We start from the raw sequence: 23,978 nt of genomic DNA on the forward strand, positions 1-23,978 counted from the left end.
GAATGCGCAGTTCTGCATTTGCCAAGCCAAGTAAGACAGCTTTTAATTTAAATTGAATTTACTTTGTTGATGACCACCTATGACAGTAAATGATCAAGAAGTGGGGTGATCAAGTTGTTGCCCTTTGTATGGGAGATTGGTAATCACAGCCTGAACCTCTGATTAATCAGCTGAGGAAAGTGTGGGGTCAGCTGTGGGAGCACAGGTGAGAGTGATGTAGCTGTGCTCCCGGAAGGGGTGGAGCTCGACTCCACCTCCTCTGAGACCTCATTTAAGGGCTGACTCCCACTGAAGCAGTATCTCTTGGAGATCGCTCACCAGTGAGGACTGCCCCAGCTTCTTCAGCCAAGGCACCACCATTGGTGAGTGAGTTTTCCTTTACTTACATTTACTTATGCCTTCTGTACATTTGTTACCATCTGTATATTAATAATCAATACACCCTTCCTTGTGTTTGATGTCTTTTGCCTCAAAACATGAAAAATTCCTTTAGTATTTCTTGGGACATTCAATGATCTCACAAATTCAGATCAAGGATGTCAGGTGCTCCTATAGGCACAAGCAGAATTGGGATCTAAAGCAAGTGCCAAAGCCATGATAGTGGGGTTACAGAAGGGGCGTTGTAGAAACTAGGAGGATTGATGCAAAGACATTTTAGATTGTATCATCAATTTATACAAACATACATAAAATGAGAAGAAAGCAATAAAAATACATAGGCAAGAAGGCCTGTGACTGCTTTGCTGAAATTTGCATGTAACAGGAAATTCAGCTACACAAACTTATTATGTGCACATGTATGTGAGCCTGTCTTCTCTTTCTAACAACGTGCTTATTTTTCAAGGTTTTTTGTGATCTCTAGGCAAGAACAGACACTGAACTTGTCAGGGACTAGAAAGTCAGGCGTGTCTTTTAAAAGGAAAAAAGTCTGATTGAGATAGGCGTGATTTTCCAGTCCCTGACAAGTTCAGTCTGTTTTTGCCTTGAGAGCAATTATATTTCACCTTCTCACAGTGAACCACTAATAAAGTAAGTCAGGCAGCCATACAAAGAATTGAAATTATTCCTGGTGGCTCCTTCTTTCAAATCACAACAAATAGACTTCTGAGGGTTTTTCCACTATGTATATATAAAATTATATATATATGTATGCATGTATGCATATCTTTTGAAATGCGTTGACTGTACCTAACTTCTTGTTGTAAAAATTACAGTTAAATGCATCATATGCGTATATATGGGACTCACTATAAAACTTTGTTTTGTTACTGTTTGTGGTTTAGTTAGAGTTTTTCTCCAATAATTCCACATAATTATAGTGCATATACTCACCAACAAAATGAAATTAAGTGTAGTTTTTAAAAGTAGTTAAGCCCTGCACAAAATATATGGTAGAACTGATCCTCAATCTAGTTCTCCTTTGAGTAAGCATAAGTTGATATGTCATGTGACAACAGTCCTGCTGGAATACCCACTCATTAGTCAGAGATGAGAAGATTTTTTTTTTATCCTTGATTAGAAATAAACCAGGTTATTTGCTCGGTCCTGACCTTCAGTGTAGATGGTGTAAGCCAACAAGTACCATTGCTCACTGTGCTATTTGCACACTGGGAGAATACAGTGCAGGAAGGCAGGGGTCGAGTACCTCTCTTGGAAGGAGCTGATGTTATTCTTTTGCACTGACAAACAGCTTGCTCTCTCTTCTGATGTGCTGAACTAGATGTCCTTGTGCCATCAGGAACTCTTCAAACTTAGTTCAGCTACTAGAGGATGGTTACCTCCAGACGGATGGAGAGCTTATTTTTAAAGGAATAAATGGAATCCATCAGTGGGAGCTTTTAGAATATAACGGTTATTTCAGAGTTTCTAAGTGATCAAAATGTTCCCTTGTTAAACGCAGTGGACTGTTATTAATGGAAAACTTTAACATTTTGCACCCAAACATATTTCTCTTTGGCACTGATCTAAGCTAGGTTATAAATTACCTAGAAAGGAGATTTATCTTTTCCGATGTTGGCATGTTTATGGGCTGCTCTGTATAATTCATAATTGATATTTTATGGATTAATATTCCTAACATATAGAAAGAGCTTAAGTATATACTTAACTATTCAGCAAAACTAAAGACTGACTAACATCTCTGTTGCTTTACGTATTAAGAGACAGTTTTGTATTTAGTCATACCTAGAAAAATGAATGAAAGTGGTGCAAGTGGTTTCCTGTTGTGGTTATGTGCCACCAACAACTCTGTTCGCTGTATGTCGTAGAGAAAAAATTATCCCTTGTAAAATGCTTCAGTCATTTGTTTCTGCCTGTTCCCTTCTAATCTGCCTCCACTCCTTCTATACTCTCGCACGAGGTACTGTTATGTGTCTTTTAGCTTGCTTACACTTCTTTTTTTACCTTAAGCTATATTTTTTCTGCATTCTCATTCTATTTCTCTCATTCCTTTCTTTCACTTTTGTTTGTCCATGGCCAAGAATGGGTTGAAGGATGATGCATCTTCCTCTTAGACCCAGCAAACATTTCTGGAGTGGCTCAAAGGCACAGTTTTGCCCTGAACTCAAGCAATGGTGCAGAAGGATGTCACTGGTGGTAACAAACAAACAGATGGTGAGCTTCTACCAAGCACAACCGTGTTGGTTTCGACTGCTTTTGCTGTTTCTGCATGAATGTATGGAAATAGGTACCATGTTGCTTTCTACTAATGTTTTAATGGGATGCCCCAAATGCAGGGGAACTGTGGGATGATGTTAGGACCTTTGTGGATGCCTGAAAAGTAGGCAAGTATTAAGCTAAACCAACCTGGATTCTAGGTTGTCTTAGAGCTTAACAGTTCTTTAGGCTAGGGAAGCTCTAGCTCAAAATACCTCCTGAATCACAGGCTGTCTTTCTGATGGTGAGACTGGCTTAGAAGCTGGCTAATTGCCCAGAATAGCTATGCAAAGTTAGCAAAGCAAGGCATTTATATGTAGAGACAAACTCTGATCCCAGATTCTAAGCAGCTGTTTGGTGGGCAGCCAGGAGTGAGATGGAGGAAAAGCAGCAGCCAGGAGCCTGCCAAGCAGTTGATTTTCTCTTTGCTGCTGAAATTCTGTTTGATTTACTGTGTCTTAATTAACAGGGAAACCAAGATGAAGATAGGCTCTCTGTAGCTTTGCTCATGCAGCCAATTGGACCACATAACCTAGCCTTCTCTGTCATGAGAAACGCTTCTGGGAGCTGTTTTCTTCCTGCAGTGGCAGGGTAAGGCAGCAAAGAGTAGTGCTGTGATGTAAACAGAACAAAGTGACAGGCATTAGCCTTTTAATTGGATATTACCTCAAACTGAGAGCTTTAATTTTACCTTTGAGGAATCTCAGTTACATCGGTAGCACATATGTCTGGGCAATCTTCAAACTCTTTACCTCTTAAATCTAAACTTTGACTCTCCCATTCACTCAGTTTTTTGTTTTTTTTTTAAACATTTAAAAAAGCAACACTAAAATGCAGCAATTTGACTATAGTATGTGTACTGCCCTTTTAAAAAGAGCAAATTGTTAATTTACACATTTACTGTGATGCTTTCTTATTAATAATATATACATTGTACATTTTATCCATATCTATTAATATATATGTGTATATATGTATTTACAAATGTTCACAATATTTATTCATTGTTAGGGTGGTGTGGTTTTTCTTTCATTTGCATAAGTTTCTACGACTTTGATCCCCCTGATCTTTACTACAAACACAGGCAGCTTTTTCTCAAGATATTATGAATAAAAATAAAGTTGAAGTGTTTCTGTGAGGTTTTACAGACATAGCATCATGTGCAGTGGTAAGAAGAATACCAGTTGAGTTGAAAGTATCTATTGACTATATTAGATTCCTGTAAAGATTAGTAACAGATTTGATTGAGAATGTGTGGCAGAAAACACAGGCTCAATCCTTTAACTACAGGCAGATTTAATTCTGTGGTTTCCTAAAGGCCCTCTCAATGGGGAGAGGGGAAAATCAACTCCAACAGAAAGATCATTTCCCTTCTTTCTCTCCTCCCCACTGAATAAATGAATAAATAAATATAATTTAAATAAAATACTAAAAGGTAGTTTTATTCCTGCTGTTTTCTAACATCTCCCATGGCTTTTTATTACGGTCATTCTCTTTTTCTTTATTGAAAAATATTAAAAATACGCATACATTCTTCTTTAAGGTTTCAAAGAGTTAAAGAGACTACACAGTCTTATAAACACATGATTATATGCAGGAAACAGCATTCGGTGAAACTGAGAAATACAGCAGCGTGACACAGATCAGTGTTTCTTTACATGGTCCATTCAGGAAATTAATACACACCGATTCCTCTGTTTGGTTTTACAAGGTAATATGGCTCAAGTGCAATATCCTCCTGGGATACACAGAGTGAGGTATTATTTACAGGGGACTTGAATGTGTTCAGCTGGACCTGATGTAAAGTTCTCCAAGCAAGTAAGACAGCTCTTCAAAATTTAGTATCTTACCCTGTTATTTTCAATAAGCAGGCAAACAACTGGTAAGCTATGAATTACTCTTCATTTAGCTATCAGATTAACCAATTTTATTATCATTTCAGGAATCATCTAGTTCCCTTAAGAACATGTCACTGAAATTTGTAAGTACCAATTCAGACGGCAGCTGCCACTGATGAATTATTAAGCATTTGGTCACACAAAGCTAGATTCAACGAGCAAAACAGGTAAAATTAAGCAACAGTGCATACACTGAACAGTAACTGAAGCAATTCAAAGCAGTAATTAATCAACTATTTTTGCTAAGGAGTAAGAGACATGGCAATTATAATACAGTAATATGACTCTTATGTATTAACTCAGTTTGCAAACTAAACCAGGAGGTCAATTTTTGTATTTTGCTTCATGATGTCTCCCTGCACAGTAATGCTTTTGAGATCTTGGAGTCATTTTTCAGGCTTCTGCCTTTAGCAACCAGAACGATTGCTGAAGAACTCGGGCTAATGAAAGTTGTAAGCTAAGTGCAAATTAAATTAACTCTGCAAATTGTTTAGTACACAAATGAGTACATGAATAGATCAGTACCTCAGCCTTTTCCTGGCTTTCCACAGAGGCTCAGTTCCTATTTTGAATAGAAAGTTTATCCTCTATTTTAGCATAACTGAGATAATGATGTATATGGAAAAGCAAGGAATGTAACTTGAAGGTAAACAAAGCTTGCTTTGACTGAAGGATAAACAGACCTAACCAGTTTGTGACTGTGCAAAGCTAACTAAGTCCTATGACAAAGAATAAAGTATTTTAATTCAGGTGCTGAGCAAAAATAGCTCATGAAGAGGCCTGTGCTAAGTAATCACTGACTATCAACACTCCTAAATCAAAATTAAGTCCAGCACTTTCTCTGTTGTTCAACAAAACTTACATTGTCTCTCAGGAAATCCATTATCTCCACCAGAAGTAAATAAGTAAATGCAATTATACCGTCTAAATCTTCAGAATAAATATAATTCCTTACTGATTGTTTGTTGTTGTTGTTGTGTATTTTTTTTCTCACTCCTAAGATGCTGAAGAAATAGTGCCCATGGAGCTTCTTGCTGAACTGGTTCAGTGACTTCTGATCTGTCTGGCTGCTCCTAGAGGTGCTAACAGGAAGGTGCAAGATGAATTTGGATCCCTGAACCAGAGAGAATGCAGCAAATCGTGCTGTTGTCACGGCTATATACCTCCCTTTTTCCTCCTAGCATCTCACTGAAACATGATGACAGTGCCTTTTGCAGGGCAGCTGCTTTTTATACCAACTGCTGTCAAAGGCTTGTTTGTTTTCCTCTAATGTTAGTAACATGAGTTCAACTGTGTGCAGCTCTCTAAGGTGTACTGGAAAGGGCTGTTAAACCAAATGTAAGTTAAGAGTGTCAGTTACATCCAAATGATGGCTGGCTACTTTAGGAAGTATTATGGAATTATCGTGGAGTGATAATGGCCTTGAGAGCGACTGACCACGGCTCTGATTGTGAAAGATGCTGTGGTTAGAGCTGGGAAGTGGGAAAATTGCTGGTAGTGGGTGCTGTGATTTGAGTACCTTCAGTGGGAAAATCACAGCAGATTTGCTGGGTGACTTGAAGCAAGAATTGCTTTTTACCATTCAGTTTGCTCATCTGTGCCTGTAATCTGCCCGTGCAGGAACACAGTAAAAGTGACATCATTATTTTTGAGTGCTTTTTGTTTCCTCACTAAAAGGTGTTACTGACATAGAAACACTGAGTTGTGGCCATCGAGTTAACCACACACTTAGAAACCTCAGGCACTTTTTTTTCCTACTCCCCTCTTTAATTCCCCATCACACCTAACTCAGCATCCTATGGTCCTTCAAACCTTCAGTGCCATTTATAAACCAAATGCCTAGCATTAAAAGCTCAACACCTGCGCTCTCCACATACAAATAAGACGCTCATTTAAGGCAGTCTAAGCTCTAAGCTTCCAGATAACGATGGCTAGGTGCCTTCCCATACTTAGGCAAGCCATTGTATGAGACCGTGGCTATTGCTCCAGGCTGAGCAGGGCGTGCATTTATCGTGAAGCTAAGTGTTGACATGATGTTATTTTATCTTTGATCCTTGCCAGCCAAACGGCCGTTTTGCCCTGTTGTCAAACAGCAGTTACCTGCACCTAAAAAAGACACACCTACGTAAAAGCGCCTGTGCGCGCCCTCAGCTGACTGGGGCGGGCTGCCACACGCAGCCGGCTGCCGCCCCGCCCCCTGCAGGCGGCTCACTCCGGTGCAGCGGCCCCGCCCCTCTCCCGGCGCTAGTCGGCCTCCCGCACGGGGCGCGCAGGTGCGGGGTGCGCGCTTCAGCGCCGGGTGCGCGCGCGCGGCCGGGCCGGGGGCCGCTGATGTCACCGTCGTTTTCGGCGCTGCTGCTGCTGCTGCTGGGGGCGCCGCCGCCCGCGGCCGCTCCTCCGCGCGGGTAGGCGGCCGGAGCGCCGAGGGTATGCGGCTGCCGCCCCTCCGTCCTCCGGCCGTGCCGTGGGCCGCTGCCGGGCATGGTGGAGTCTGATGCGGCCGCCGCGCGCTTGAGTCCCCCGCGCCCCGCAGGCGGGCGGCAGGGCGGCCGCCCTTTGTCCGCGCCGGGAGCATGTGGGTGAACCCCGAGGAGGTGCTGCTGGCCAACGCGCTGTGGGTGACGGAGCGGGCCAACCCCTACTTCATCCTGCAGCGGAGAAAGGGGCACGGCGGCGATGGAGGCGGAGGGGGCCTGGCTGGTAAGGGCGCTGCGGGGAGGGTCGGAGCTGCCCCTGTTCGCCAGCCGAGGGCTGCGGCCGCTGCAGCGCTGCGGGTCGCCGGGTGCTGTCTTGGCATTGAAGCGCTTTACGTGGAACGTGCGGGTTCCTTCTAGGATTTACACGCGGAAAGCCGAGGCTTTGTGTGGGTGGTCAGCGGTGCCTGATGTATCCCGACGAGAGGGTGTGACCTGCAGGGGTTCTCGTCACGTTGGAGGTTTGAGGCTCCAGGGCGTGTTGTTGGAAATGAGAGCAGGCTGTAATTCACAGCCGTATGCGATCAGAACGGGTTTGTTTTGGCTTCTCCGTCTTCCCTGGGATGTCCTTGTGAAGTCTGTTCCCTGAATGCTTCGTTTTCAGCCGCTGTCAGCTGGAAATGCATCTGTAGTCTTGCATGAGTTGGTCCGTACAATACCGTGTGTACCTTGCATTTGTAGGTAATGGGAATACGTTTAAATAAAAGTGGAGCTAAGCAGCTCGATGACGTTACCACCGCTCCCTCTTATCTGGCAGAAAATGTGCACACGTGCTCTCTGCAGGCAGGGTGGCCTTTCCCATACCTGCTTACACTGATGCTGGTTTTCTTCAGGCTAAGCAAAATAAACACACGGGCTGCATTCAAGGTCCTGAGTTTGCTTACGGGAAGATTAAGTGTTCCTTCACTTGAATGCTATGTGGACTCGCAATTTGCAATCTCAACTAACACACCGCGGTGAAATGTTGTTGTATGGAGGCCCTTGAAGTCTTAGCGTTGAAGGTTAACAAAGCCCACCTTATCCTTGCACAGAAAGCGATGAGCAGATGTTTCACATCAGACGTGGATGTCGTTGTTTTCTTGCTGTCTTTGTTCTGTTGGTTTTTGGTCTCTAAAGTTACAGGAAAATCCACAGTGTTGACAAATCCACTTAGAATATTTCTTGTTTCAGAAGTTTACAACCCTGCTGTTTTGGCTGAGGATTTCTTTGTGGACTCTCACAGATTGTACTGGCCTCCAAGGGACTCTTCCCTCTACTTACGTGATTTGAGTGGGCGTTCTTGTACCTCTCTTAACTCTGAATTAAAGATCACGTGAGAAACCCAGACAACCTTCCAAACATTTATCTGCTATCGGAGAAATGCGTTGTGAATTTTGTGTTTTCATCTTATTAGTGGAGAGTATATCTAGGCCTCCATGCAGCTGTGTGTGTGATAGTGCCACCGGCGATACCACTCTACAAATGGACAGATAGCTCTGGAAGATTTTGTCCTTCAAGTGAGAACAGGATTCATAAATCCTTCTTCTGCATAGCTCAGATAAGGCGGCAGCATTTAATAGATCAGACTATAGAAATATTTCCATCTTTGTTTCTGCATTTTTTTCCTCTTGGTACTCGGTTGACTTCACCATTTTAGAGCATGGATTTGTGAGGCAGTGGTGGGCATGTGAGTGAGGAAGAAAGAAAGGGATGAGGAGCATCCAGACTGCTCCCAGCTTGGTAGGTGCAGTAGGAAGTGGTACCTGTGATGAGTTGTTTCTTTGGAAGTATCAATACTGGAATTCTTTGCTGGTTGCACTGGCAGCTGTGGATGGTCCACTGAGAGCCAATACAGGTGAAGAAAACCAGTGGCTTGCTGTTCACAGGCAAGACTGGCTAAAAGCCAAGTACTGAGGGACCTAACATCCTGAGAGTAATGAAAATGGCTGAAACAATTAAGGGTATGTGGTTTCTAATAACAGTAGCATTTAGGATAATACTATGGGAAGTTCTGTAGTTTCTCTAGCAACAGAGTTTGGAGGCTATTAGGTCTACATTAAAGAAACAGGAAAAAAGGAGCTTTTTGTTTTTTCCTACTTAGTTTTCTTTTCTGTACTGATGCAGCACTGCAGTTTGCTCAGATAACACCCTAAAAAGACATCTGCCTTTTAATGTGTAAAACTCGGTACGACTGCTCTGACAAAAAAACAGATCACGTATCCTTGAAGCTGGCTGGAAACACTGAATGTAAGATCTCACTGGGGCTGAGTCATCAAAATGTATGTATTTAAAAGGGGATGTAAGTTTAGTTATTGCCCTTTCTTTCCTTGTAATCTAAGTTCTGCTGATTTGTCCTCCCTCATTATTGACTCTTCAAGTCATTTGTCTTAAACCTTAGAATGGTAATTGATTTTCTAGTTGTTGAGAATATGCGCCCAGTGTCATGAGATGGCTTTGATGTGTAACTTAAACCATGGTTCAGCAGTGAGAAGCATTGATTTTCTGGCATTCCCTTCAGATGTCGTTTTTCTGTGAATCTAACCGGTTTGAGCTGGGCTAAGCGTAGCGTCCTTCTTTCTATCTGTTGATGTTTCAAACTTTGCAGAAAATAAGTTGAGGCTGTGCTGCAGTGCCTTTGTGTCAGTGTAGCTGACAGAAAAGCTAGATTACTTTCCCAGAAGTGGTGGCTTGGGAAGGTTCAGTATAGACTTCTCTAAACAGCCCTGTGCTTGGATGCTGTGACCCAAAATGCATCTGAAGCCTGGCAGTCACACTCAAAGTGAATGCTTGGGTCTCTGTGTATCTGTCTTCCATCATTTGCTTGTCATTCTCCAGTAAAGGGATGTTACTATCACTAGAGCAAAGTCCAAACGAAAGGATCTTTCATGTCTTTGGACACACAAGCAGTGAACAAGCTGTTTATATAGCATTAGGAGCAAGTGAAATTAATTCTTGTGGCTTTACATTGAGAAGGAGCAGTGCTCACATTACCTGTTCTCTTGGATCTACTCTGAGTGCAGCAACCCTTGGCTGGAAAGACAATATCAGGAACTCCCGGAGGAGGGCTGAAATCTCAGCCCTATCTGTAGTGATTCTCTCCTCTTGGCCTCTGTTTATACAGCTCAGCAGAAAGAAGAGAGCATAATTTCATTACTCATTCTGGATGTTAGAAACTTTTTTTCTACACTTAGTTTAGTATTGAATTATAACCTGTTAGAAGCATGACAATCATCTTGTTTGTATTAGGACAGTGCCTAATTAGTGAATCCCTAGAAATCAGCTCTGCTAACAAAATGTGTCTGACAAATGGTTTGCTTAAGATCTGCAGCTTTTCTACTAGGCTATGGGAAGCCATTTTAGACTAATTTAGGTCACGGACTCTTGTAAATGATTGTCATTTTGTCAGAACCAGTTACTTCGCTGCATTTTTCCTTTGTAAGTATGCCTTTCCTGAAAGGCTATTTAATTTTTTCCATTTTTAACCAAAGTAAAAAGGGAAAGACACCCAATTTGTATTTTAAATCGTTTTTGTCATTGCTCTCTTGTAAACTTGCCTTGTCTTGTATCACTGCATGATTCTTCCAAAGACCAGACTAAAAAAATGTACATTCCTGCTGTAAAAGTGCATGATAGTTGCACATAGGCCTGTATGTTGTGTCTGCATGGCCTTCACCCAAGAGTTTCATCTTCCTTTTGTTTACTGTCAGGGGAAAAAGTCATTTCTAAAAGATGCTGGTTGTTTTTAACCCCTTCCATAACTACTCTATTTCCTGTTTGTCAGCTACCTGCCTTAACACTGCCCTGCTCAGGCTGGTAGTTTGGCCTGTGTGAAATACTTCCTTCTTAGAGGATCCAGTGTGTAATAGGACAGCTTGTGTCACCTGATACACAGGAAGCTGGAGAGAATGTGAACACAGACCTCTCGCATCATTTGGGCACTGTGTGCTATATGACCATATTACTTACATCGATGCAAGGATCTTGGACAGGTCATAAACTTTATCAGTAACTAAAAGGCTTTTTATTATTATTATTAGTAGTAGTAGTAGATGTTGCGTTCAGATACATCACATAGATTAAAAATCTTCGTATCTGCTTTCAGTTATGATGTGATAAAGCTTGCCAAAGACTTTTATTTGGGGACAACATTGCAAGGAATTAGTGAGACTAACAGTTGACAGTAAAGCAGCGTATTCACAGTTTACAGAGCATGGTAGGTTTTATGTAATTGCTGCATTCCTGTTGCATATGTACATTTCTGTATGAAACAGACATGAAATTCTAATTCATTTCCTATAAAATGCTTCTATTTTTAGATCCCTTTGAGTCCCAAGGCAAATGAATTCTTGTTCTTACTTTGCAAGATCTGTTTTTAGGAAAGAACTATTTTGCAGATATGGCATTTATGCTTACAGCTGGGGCAGTGTGTGTGTGAGAGATTCAGTGCAAGTTTGTGAATCCACGAGATGTTGCCAAAGATGATTCAAATGCTTAAGCAGAAGAGAGCAGATGGAAATTTGCTGATTTCTGGCTGTAAAAGAAATTGATGAAGTACTGTCATTCTCACCAGCTATTTTTGCAAAAGGGATTATCATACATTTTCAGAACTGGGAAGTCAGGAAGGAGAAGTTCTGAACTCAGCTGACTAACGCAAGGCCATAATGTTGAATCTAATATTTTCAAGACTGTGACAGTGTTCCAGCAGTGCTTTTGGTGCAGCCTTCTTGTGCATCACCATTAGTAGCTTAAACTGAGAGAGGAATTCCATCTTGCTCTCAAATCAGAGGACTGAGGAAGAAATTACTTAAAAACCTTTTTATGCCTAAGATAAGTTTTTGACCTGATTAGAAGGTGGTGCGTGCTTTAACTGACTGGTTGCTTTTTGTCCTCATAATTTGAAGCAGTTAGGGTTTAGTATGTCAGACTTGTTGCGCTTCAGTAGAAAATGTGCTTTCTAAGGCTTGAAATATAGTGGCTATCAAAATTCAGGCAATTAGTATAATTACTTGTCCGGTCACCCTGTCTGTTAGCTTTTCATGCTTATTTTGGTTTGTGGAGTGGAAAGTCTTCCATCTGACTCTGCAATCTAGTGTTGCATCAAGCGTACTCTGCCACTGCTGAGATTTCTTAATAGGATCTGTTGTTTGTTTGACTCTTCCATAGTAGACTTCCACTTGAAGAGATCCAGATGCCAAAGTATTGAACTTCTTTTAGTTCTTTCTCTGGATTGGCTCGTTAGTCTTTCTACTCAATCCCAGATGCTTTCACAGGTGCTTTATTGGAAGGTATGTTGTTTTCTGTCCAGTGTTTCTGTTGATCTCTGATTCTTACAGACAAGGCACTCTTTGCAAAGCTGCAGCACCTGAGATGAAAATCCTTAACATTGCTTGGTGTGGTGTAGCTCAGGTTTCTGTACGAGAAGGCTTATTGGCCAAAGATTTCCCTGACATTACTTCATCCTCAACACTTGATATAAGCCATAAAGGTCTCTGTACTGAACTTTCACTTGCCATTTTTGCATTCTGACATAATGCTTTCGCTTGATGAATAAATTCAAGACTGTTTGCTGGACCTATTATTCGTTCTGAAATCTATTGGTGATCTGTTGGTATGGAATGCTGGTGCAAATCCTTTAAGCATCTAATTGAATTTTTTTTTTTTTTTTTTTTTGTGCTCTGATTACGTAGCATACTTCTGATGTCTGATGAATGTTGATGTTCAGGAATATACACTTGCATTTGCCTTCAGATCTGTTGCTAACGTGGGCTCTGGTTCTGTAGGACAACTTCAAAATCTTCAGTGTTTTTATTTTCCTTTCAAATGTAAAGGTTGTAAGTATTTTCTAGACCTGACTTGCAATTACTTTCTTTTTCCTTCTTTTTTTTCCCTGGAGTTGTTCCAGAAATTCCAAGATAAAGGTCTGTGGATTCCCACTGCAGCAGCAGCCTTAATTTTGGCAAGTGAGTTCTTGAGATGAGTTGGGTTCTTTCTTCACAGTCCTGTTTTGTGCTTTCCATTCATGTTTTCCAGTATGTCAGTAGCCAGAGCTGGGAATTTCTCTGCTGTATAATTTCTTTCCTAGGTGAAGTGCTGCATCTGTTTGAGTTCAAATCTGGTAGGTTTGTTTTGGTGAACTTACTCATTTGGATATAATATGCGTGAGTTATTGTACTTTGGTTTTTATCTTGGAGGAGAAAAGCAGCAAGTTTTTACAGTGCAAAAATAATAATGCTAACAAATGTGGTTATATCTAAGAATGATTTGTGGAGCTTCAGCTTATCAGCTGAAGTTACAGAAAGTTGTGAAAGCTGGAAGTAACTCTGGTCAGATGTAGATTAGAAGGCAAGGTATGGAGTTGGTCATCACTTGTTTGGACCCCTTGAATGAGTACCGTAGTAGACATCTAGTTGCTGATCACTTTCAAATTAAGATAACTATAAGATGATCTGTTTCAGTCCTTCTTGGTAGCTTGAAAGGAAGATGAAAGTTTCATTCTTTGTTAAAATTTTACCCTACAGTAGACAATCTAGATCATCATGTTAGAAGATTGGGTTTTCAGTCTTGACTCTCATCTGCAGTCATCAGTTTGAAAAGAAGAAAAGTATGTACGATTTTTTGCTCTTTTTTTTACAAAATGGCATCAGTGTCAGAACTTTGTCAGTGTCAGGAAACTGTGGCAAGTAAAAAAATCTTACATGAAGTTTGGTTGTAAAACGAAAGAGCAACAAAGGCAGGCATTGAGGAAAACAGATCCAAGGTGTTGATTTCAGAGGAAATGTATTTTTTTTTTACATTATCTATCATAATGTAATAATATGTATCCATATGAGCCTTTGCTGTATTACCCACATGAGAAGACAGTTATCAAATACCTAGGTTTTATTTTGCTTTAGTTTGCATTAATGAACACATACATCATGAAGCCCTCTGTAAAGTTCCAAGGGTAATGTTCACAATGAAAATACTTTCTCCATGCTTTTGAAAAAAAGCATCTTATTATTTCTAGGATGGGAAGCTTAACTTTGTAGTCACTTCTAAATAATTAATAGTATTTACCATTCATTTAGCCTGTCTCACGAAATGAAACCAAACACCGTTGCCTCGTATGAATGAAGAGGTTGGTAGTATTAGCCATGAAGTTCAGATTGTTGCTCTAGGTGGAGGTTTCTCAGACGAGTAATCGGATCACCTCTTCCTGTAATAACAAATGAGTGAGCTAATTACGTAAACATGCGGACTGCCTTCAAAAGGCAGAAAATAAATGATTCAGTGTCGTGTCTAGGAAAAAACAATATCTTGTAGTGTAGACCTTAGCTACATAGTGTTATGAGTTATTATTCTTACAGTCCAGAAAGTAATGTTGAAACTTTAGAAGGATTTTGCTTGTTGTCCATTAAATCAGTATAAAACTGAATGCTCAGGGTGGGAATGTCTACAAACAAAATAGATCTCTTATGGTCAGAGCTTATTTGTATGTCCACCTTCTGCTAGTGGAAAGAGAAGAGGGAGTCATCAGCATGCTGATGCATGGAGAATCATTCACAGTGGTTGGAATGTTGCTATGCCTGTTTTGAAAAATTCTTTCCAAATTATACATGTGACTTTGTAAGCTTTCCTATTTGTTAGTAGTGTTGAGCTTGTATACAGATAGGCTGCTGACATCTATGTGAGTGTTTGAGTGGTAGCATGTGAGTGTGACTCCAGGAATCAGACATGAGAACTTCTGATTTTGCTGTGGGTGCTGAAAAGATAAATGCATTTGTTTGGGCATTTAAAGATCTGTTGTGTTGTTTGTTTTTTTACCAGAAGATGTCTTGAGAGACTGCCCGGCTGTCATTTATATTAGTAATGATTTATCAGCAGTCTTCTCCTGGAAACAATTTGTCTAAAAAGTTCTGTAATGTTAATGATGAATGATGTGATGTGATGGCTTTTTGTTTTGTTGTTTGTTTGTTTTTAGTTTTCTTAGGCTATATGATGGCGTTATTAGCACAGTAGAAAGGCTGCTGGCAAGCTGATAACTTGAACATCTCTGACAGTGAGTGAGGGCAATACACAGAGTGTGAAGCCACATGGAATCAAATGTGGTCTGGTTTCTGCTGTCCTCACCTCTGTCTGAGCCACTGAAGGTTAGTTGCTGAAGGAGTAGAAAGAAAGGGGAGTGGACTAAGTGAGAAACATTTGCTGCTCTTCTGTACTGCACATATACATAGTGCTGGGGCCTGAGTGGGGCCTGAATAGTTCTTCTGCCTCATGTTCACTCCTGCTCAAGTTCCAAGAGCTACTGACTACTCCCTTTTAAGCATCTTGGTTTCTGTTGGATTTTTGGGTTTTCCACAGTAGTCATGGCTAGTTCTAGAGCTGGGAGAATGATGTAGCAGTGCTGGTGGCATGGCAGGATTCAGCTCTCTTGGGCCAGGCAATTAACACATGCTTGTCATCCAGCAAACAGGAGAGGAGGGTGTTCCTGGGTGTCAGTATCAGGTGCAGCAGTTGCAGCAACTGCAGTGACCTCATTCCAGCTGTAGGCAAGGCTCGGTGCAGTTTCCCCATGGTAAGGTGTCATGGCGTTGTTGCGGATCATTGGTGTGCACTGATAGCACCTAAGATTTGAGGACTGCAAAGTCTAAGCTGAATGGGAAGTGTCAGGTGAATGTCATTTGCTTAGAGGGAGTCCGTGTTATGGATGAAGCCAGATTGTCTGTGGTTGTAAACCCTTCTAGTGAAAAACACCTAAAAAAGTCATTGCTGGTGTATGGATACCAGCACTGTAAGTACTAACCCTAAAGCATGTGTACAGTCTACTAATCCTCACACTTTGTGCAATGATTATAGCTCTGCCCAGTTCAAGAGTGAATGTGAGGCATGGTGGTCAGATAAGTGAAACATAGTAAACTGTATGAAGTAACTGAAGCACTTTACAGTACCACCCTCTAATACACTGTATATCCTTCTGGTAGCATGAGGTAGAACATTTGCTCAGGTATTACCCCTCACCTTTCCCTATCTGCTTCCTCTATCTATGTATGGTTACTCTATATGTGTAACATTTGTGATGGGACTTCTGCACAATATAAGGTTACTCGTGCTTGACTGCCTTCAGGATTAGGGCTGTCATGTGTTAGTCAAATGCTAATCCCACAAACTTTTAACACATGCATTACATCTTTACTGGTTAAAAAAAGGCTCACTCGAACAAGGGCTTGCAGGTTTCATAGTCTTACACTGGGAATTTCTTCCTTCCTTTCACTGTAGTCAGAAACCTGATGAAATAATGGGTGAAGAATCTGCAGTGGGCATAGTTGTGTGATTGTGTGTTTAATTCACTGGCTGTTCAAGGACCAATCAAGCAATGATTTTGGTTTTTTTGCTTGTTGCATTTTTATATGAACGTCATTATTAATTACATTAATCATCTCAAAATGTACTTGCTGCATAAAGAGTTAATGAATAATAATCAGTAAACTGTTCCTGTTTTTGTATTACTTCTGAAGAAATTTGTCAGTGGTTATTTGAATTCTTGTGACTTCGTTCTGATTGCATCATCTGCCTGCATTGAGGAGAAACAAAAACTGACTTACAGTGCAAAATGGAACAGTTCCTGAAGGGCAGCAATAAGGGACAATTGTATGATTATGAGAGTATAAATGTTTGCTTTAATGTATGAAAATGCGTAAACTATATTCTAAATATTTGTGTATCATCCATCAAAACAGCTATTTCATTATATGAGATAAACACTGTCACAACAGAATTTTCTGTGGGATCTTCTGGAGTTCTTCCTTTAACCATTTCTTCCTTTAACCATATTTCAGGGATATTTCTACAACCTGATTGCTGAAAAGAGGCTGTGCAGCTCTTCCTTATCTCTCTCTACCTTTCTTGAAAACATACCTCTACCTTACGTTGTTGTTTCTGTTGTTTGGAGTTGGGGTTGTGCCTGTCATTCCCTGTCTCCAGTACATGAGGAAGAAGGAGATGGGATGGGAAGCTTTGCTTACGTTGGTATTGCTGCTCAAGTCAGTAGGTTTGTTCTAGCTCTCTGACCTTAGCAGAGTATCCCTTTTTTTTCTGGCTGAGGCACCATCCTAGAACTAGTGGCAGTACTGGTGGGTAGGACCACCCACGTGTCAATACAGTTGGGATTATGACACAACAAAAGAAACAAGCATATTTTTAAAGGTTATGGAGACTTAACAGTGTATCTGCTCCTCAGAGAAGATTACACTGAACCAGCCTACAACTGTAGATACTGCCTCCCTCACACCTTTTGTGTGTTTGGTACCTGTCAGGCGAGGTGTTAAGCTGCAAAACAAGAGTAATCTTTGACATAAACCCTTGCACGTCTGCAGCAAACCCAAGTAATTCAGTGTAGTGTTTGGCTTGGTCTGTGCTTGTCTGTTTTTTTTTTTTTTTTCTGAGTCAGAGCTGTACTGTTTCTGTAATAGTGGAATGGAGAGTATATGTAAAGGGAAAAAAAAGTGCAAGATATTGGAAATTGAAAGAAATATTTTCATCTGCTTCAGTTCACTAAGTTTGAAGAGAGTCAAGATGCATCTAGGAAAGGTGATGGAATATTCATCAGAGGCATCCTGTCAGTATATACCAGTAATCAATGGGCAGGAGAGACTAAATACCTACAACTAAGTAGGCAGTAAATAAAATACTTGCAGGGAAAAAACCAAGTCTTTGGAAGTTAACTCATCTGTTCTTAAGACCTGATTTGCTGAGGACTTAAACATGAGAGTTAATAACCCAGATCTCTGCAAGGAAGATGAAAAGGGAAAAGTCCTTAGTGTTTTTAAAGAATAAATAGAGTATTTTGTGAGAAGAGGATTTTGTTGGGGTTAGTTTTGTGCACAATTTCGTAGAAAAATGCCATCTAGAAAATGGTAAGAACGTAGTTAAAAATTATTGAAATCTCTTGGTATGCGACTGTTGATGGCCCCTCAGCTGCAAAGAATTTTCAAACCTACTGTAGGAAAACAGGATGGCTTTCTATTGCAGCAGTATCCTTCTAGCTGAAAAACAGTTTGACTGTTAAGTGTTTTGATCCTTTCTGTGCTAAAGAATCAGACCATTAAATAGCATAATTGTCTTTGCAGGAAGTCTTGTTTTTTTTTTTTCCCAGCTGACATCTGAATGTTGAACTCTTACAGGTTGCGTTGTCTGGGTTGTTGTTTTTTCTGCTGTTGTTTATTTCTTCTTTCCCCTAGGGCTCCAAAAGTATATAAAACAGAAAAGACCTGAACTCGTAAATAGCTTCATGAAACAGCTGCCTTGTGCTTTGCTTCAATTTCTCTGCCTCTACTCTGGGGTTGATGTATGCTTAAAACTGAAGTCATGTTTAAGTGAGGATGTTTTTCCCTGTTGAGTCACTCTTCCTTATTAAAACTTGGGAAAACAGATGTAGTAATGGGTACATAAGTCTGCCTTTTGCTGAGGAGGGGTGAGGGCATGTGGAGCCCTTTCATTTGATGATCCATTTGATTCAGATGATCCATCACTGTGTATTTATCAGAATTTCCTTTTCCCTAGGTCTCCTTGTGGGTACTCTTGATGTTGTGTTGGACTCCAGTGCCAGAGTGGCACCATATCGAATCCTCTATCAAGCACCAGACTCCTTGGTCTATTGGACTATTGCCTGTGGTAAGGACAAGTATAGTGACATGTAGATTTTTTTGTTTTCCTGGGTACTCTGCTACATAACTAGCAGAGCATCCTGCCTGCTGAGTGCAGTTGTTGTAGGACAAATAATTGGGTCAGGATTAGATCTAGTTCTAATGTTTAAATTAAGAAGCTCCAGAACTTCTAATATTGAGGCCTTGTTTAAATTAAGAAGCTCCAGAACTTCTAATATTGAGGCCTTGTTTGCCAGTGTGTGTGCGTACGTGCTGTGTTTTGACAGTGACATATTAAAGACAGAAATGGCCAGGCCAGGAACAGGAAGAGAGTCTTACGCTGCTTCCTGCTCTTCATCTCTCAAATTGGTTCCCAGGCAAGCAGTCTAGGGTCCCTCAACCCTTACATTTTTCTCCATGCCCATGGCTTGCTCTTTTAGCACTTAGAAAGTGCTGCATTCCTGTTTGATGAGAGCATATGAAATGTGGGAGGAAAAGTAATAGGGCTATGGCCACCAAAGTTATTCAGACTGGGCACCTGGCTTCCCTTGAAGTGGAAACTGGGAAGATTCTACAGTCCCAGCTCTGAATCTGAGCTCCAGCTGAAATTACTAACGAAAGTAGTTAATGCATATACCTTTTCCCAATTTTTTTAATTTTTTTAACTGATTCTTGAACTTTAAGCATATAATATCAGGCTTGGTGATTAGCTTGGTTATTTTTCATTAAAAATGAGGACTGAGTTAGCTCAGACTTGTCACCTGAAGGGAACAGTGTGGCCCTTACAGAGAGGTTAAATGTTATAAAGCAAATCATGCAGCCTTAAAGATGAGCTTGCCGAGTGTTGCCTAAGGCACTGTACTGTAATTATTTTGTGAACTCACAACTACAGTGATTCTTTCTGAACAAAGCAAGGGCTGTTTTCATTATACAGGGGTACTAAGACATTTTGCTGCATTTAGCTATGCAAGTCTGACTTATTCTACACTGTATAGCTGTCTTTCTTTCTTCCCCATAGATAGAATACTGTTTATTTAGTGTTTGTAGTGTCCTATTTTTGCAGATTATTCTTATCCTCCCATGCCTTCTATGAAGCAGTAACCTCTATCTCCAGTGAGTACCTGTGCAGAATGATAGGAAAAAATGTGATTGGTTCCCCTTTCATTCATGCCATATGACATTTGATCTTCTGTATGAGGCTCCTCTGGGGAAAAAAATAATCCTAGGGGTTTTTTTTGTTCTGAAATGACTATTTAAGTTGTGTATAGACACAAGGGCTGTTTGTAATTCATTTTTGATGTGGATATGAATTTGTTTTGGTATTAGCTGTATGGATCTTGGCTGTGTGAGAATGTTAACTGATTAGATTTGCAGCTTTATAGCTCTGTAAAGTGGATTTCTTAACAGCGTTTTCTTCAGTACGGTGTTGTGGTGAACATGTGCAGGTGGGGAGATGGGCAGGAGAGTAGAAGGCCTCTTTTCTCAGGAAACTAGCAAGAGAATGAGATTCAGGTTGAGAATTAGGAAAAACTTAATCAGAAAGAATGGTGAGTCCCTGGAACAGGCTGCCCAGGGAGGTGGTGGAGTCACTGTCCCTGGAGGTGCTCAAGAGGCATGTAGATGTGGCACTGAATGGCATGGTTAGTGGGCATGGTGGTGATGGGTTGATGGTTGGACTAGATTATTTCAGTGGTCTTTTCCAGCCTTAATGATTCAATGTCTGACATGCGTTATAATTCTATTTGTTGAACTATACTGGAAAGATATTCTTGGTAAATTTGCAAGAACAGTTAAAACACACTAATTTTATAATGGTCTAGAAATGCAAAATGTGTACCTGATTAGTTTTGCATATTTTAATAGCTCTTCCCACTCCACCCCAAATCTCCTAGTGCTTAATTCAGGGGGAAAAGTGTATGTATATATGCATACACATGCTCTGTTTGAAAGGAAGTTTTTTTTATGATCCTACTCCAATTGTAAAATCAGGCATCCTTACTATGGCTTTGTGTGGAACCATTGCTGTATATCTTTTGTTTCAGTACAGGCTTCTAAATCTGTACTTCATGTGTAGAAAAAAGTGAGCATGGGTAACTGGAATTGTTACATCCCTTAGAAAAGGTTTTGAAAAAAGCCTGTGTGCTCTGGTTAACAAACGCGTTCTAATTTTTAAAGTAAATATATGTATATGCACACCTTGAGGGTTTTGCTGTTCAATTCCAGAATCTGCCATTGCTGGAAAACAATTGTAGACAGGTGTTAAGCTTTTCTTGTAATGCCTTCTGTAAATGGCAGCAGTTCAATAGGCATTGCAGTTAAGTCTTCAGGTGATAAAGCTGGGCATGACGTGTAAATTTTCTTTTCAGACCAGAGCTCAGTCTTGTTACCTCTGTGTCTTTGTATCTTACCTATGGACAAATGAACCCAGATGCTCAAAACCTAACCCTGATGCCCAGAGGTGATCCTGTGTTGTTTGTGCTATTACTGTGCCACATCTGCAGGGCAATTGCTCATTCTCTTGCTCTCTCCGTGCACCTTGCATCCTTCCTGCTACTCCCGTCATCTGCAGATCCCTTACCATTCCAGTTTATGTTAACACACTGAGCAGTTTCCTCCCTGAGGATGAGTAACAGTGGCTCAGTCTACCCAGGTGTTGGTCAGTCACAATTTCAGCCTTGGAGAGAGCCTTTTAAAAAGAGTATCCATTTAGAGGAGGGGATGAAGCAATGAGTAGCATATAGTACATAATGTAGCTATTTTACTTTTTATTTCCTACTGATCTCAAAGGGCTCTATTCCAAAGTGTAGTGGTCAACTTTGAATAGGTTTGTTTGTTGTTTGTTTTTCTTCCCTCAGATTCTGAGGTTTTGATTTACCTAGAAGGCCAACAGGGGTAGAATAATGAATGCTTATAAAGTGCAAAGATAGGCAGAGACTTGGCAGTAGTTTAAAATCTCACAATGAATGTGTTTCTTTAATCCTGAGTAAATAAAGCAAATTAATAACTCTTGACTGTGAGGAGAATTTGACTAGAACTGCTCCACAGAATGTCTGGATTTTTGCCTGCTTGCATGGTTTTCTGTAGATGACAATGTCTGGGAGAGTAAACTGTAAGATAATAGAGATGAAAAGCAATGGAAACAATGAGATAGGAGATCACAGATTGAGGATATTGATCATAACTACATTAATAGTAACCAAAGAACCACAAACAAGAAGTAGGTGGATTCATGGTAGTATCTGCATTGCTTGTCGCAGCTCTTCAAGAGATGAGCCATTGTTCTGATGACAGTCTAGTTTATAATATGTATTTCTTGTATTTAGTCATTACTTCTTATAGCAATGCAAAAGCCAACAAGAAATAAATTAATCTTCAAACTACCTTCTGAGTTCCAAAAAGGTCTGGTTGCATCCAGTTTTATGGAGAAGCAGTGATGGTTGTGGTTCTGAAATAGCTTTGCTTGTATGTACAGACTGTTGTGCACTGTGATTTACATATCCACATTAAAGCTGTAAATTTGAATGTAACATGGAAAATGTGCAGGGACATTGTATCATGTTGCTTTTCATGGAGTTGTGTAAAGCACTGTTAGTATTCTCTAGAAATGTATTTTCATCATCACTGGAGAATGATGAGGAAGATGACTGTTAGATATGTATTCAAGAAGACTGCGCTAAGTTCTTGTATGAATGTATGAAATATTTATGTTAAAATGGCATAGCTAGCACCAGCATAAACGATTTGTGCCTGTGGATAAATTGCAAAATGTATAATTAGCAGCTACTTGTAGCATAACCTCTTTCTAATGGTCATTTCACATTAAATGGCTATGTGTTGTTGTATTCTGTAGGCTTTAGTTAGCAGGTAGATGCACTTGCACAGATTGACAGTGAAGTGCACCAACAACTTCATTCTGCAAAGTATTGAGAACAGAAGGACAAAATTGAAGTTGCATTTATTAAAATCCCATCTTAAGTGAGAAGAATCAAGTTTGCATGTTAGTTCTGGCTTTATACTAGAAACTTTCTCATTCTTGCTTGGTACTGCTTTACAGCTGATGTGTGTGTTGGTTCCTCAGTAAAACTTGGCCCTTTTTTGGTTTGCAGAGAAAATTGAAGGGTCACTGAAATTTCGTGTATTCTTTCACCATGAAAAATGTGCCACCTTTGACTGTCTTCTCACCTCTGAAAGGACAGCTTTCTTAGAGGTCTTTCAGCACTGTTGGTTTTTTTTGAGGAAGAGCCATCATAGTAGACATAACAGCAAATCGGTCCTTTTCATCATTTGCTCTTGTAATTCATGATTCGCAGTTGTACATAGTGTTGAGGAATTAAGGATTTTGTCAGGTCCCAGTAGATGGAAGTAATTTCCTGGCCAGTTCTTCAATGTGATGCTGGGCAGCACAGTGTCATTTAGTCTAATTAAAATCCAGAATTTATGGTTTTGTTACTCATCATACTGACATAAGCTTCTTATACATCTTGAGGAGGGCTACCTATTTACATGTAAATCGCAGTCCTATGGGAGAGCATTTTGGAACTTCCAAGGAAAAGCTTGTGTTATATGGTGAAAAATTACATCTGTAGTTAATAGCAAGCTTTATTTGAGCCCTTTGTGATTAAGAGAACATAGACATTGGTTATTTTGTGATCTTTAAATTTTTTTATTTTATTTTTTATATATGCAGGTTGCTCAAGGAAGGAAATCACTGAACACTGGGAATGGCTTGAACAGAATTTGTTGCAAACTCTATCAATCTTTGAAAATGAGAATGACATAAATACGTTTGTCAGAGGAAAAATACAGGTGGTTAAGTATATTATTGTAAATGTTGTTGATGGCAGACATGACATGCAAAAGGAAGACTTTTTAAAATATTATAAACATTTGTCCAGCAGATCACAGAATCACAGGGTGGGTTAGGTTAGAATGAATGATGTTTTGTTGCCCGTTGCTGTGCTTTCTATGTAAACTGACCAATTTGAAGGCACAAAGCATCTTTACTGTCTACAACATAAAAGGCAATAATATGATGTGAGAGACTGGAAAATAAATAGAGCAGAACTTCAGTATTGAGCATAAACTGCTGTAGTCTTTGAGGTATCAAATGTTATTTTTCTCTTTTTCTCCCACTTTATTTTTCTTAAGATCCACTAAGAGATCGTAGAAGTTGTTCTTTTTTTTTTAGAAGAAAATTTTCTAGTGAGATTCTATTAGTTTGTGTATAGAACATATTTTTGTGGAAGGGGAGAGGCTTACAAATCACAGGTGCCTTTAGTAGTTTGTAGTGGTAGTATTTGTAGTATATTTGTAGTGTATTTGAGATAGGTTTGCAAATTTAAAACAGGATA

At 40.1% G+C, this 23,978-nt stretch overlaps 1 protein-coding gene across 1 annotated transcript in view; it reads left to right on the forward strand.

The window, feature by feature from the left end:
• Positions 1-6,992: 6,992 nt before the first annotated feature.
• Positions 6,993-23,978, forward strand: part of TBC1D9 (TBC1 domain family member 9) — a 41,660-nt gene continuing 24,674 nt past the window's right edge. Inside the window, exons 1-3 of the mRNA XM_072334110.1 lie at positions 6,993-7,253; positions 18,545-18,655; positions 23,315-23,433. Coding sequence (XP_072190211.1) covers positions 7,127-7,253; positions 18,545-18,655; positions 23,315-23,433 — 357 coding nt within the window. The 5' untranslated portion in view covers positions 6,993-7,126. The remainder of the gene's footprint in view (positions 7,254-18,544; positions 18,656-23,314; positions 23,434-23,978) is intronic.

This window comes from Excalfactoria chinensis, chromosome 4 (genome assembly GCF_039878825.1).
Source record: "Excalfactoria chinensis isolate bCotChi1 chromosome 4, bCotChi1.hap2, whole genome shotgun sequence".
Classification (NCBI taxonomy): domain Eukaryota; kingdom Metazoa; phylum Chordata; class Aves; order Galliformes; family Phasianidae; genus Excalfactoria; species Excalfactoria chinensis.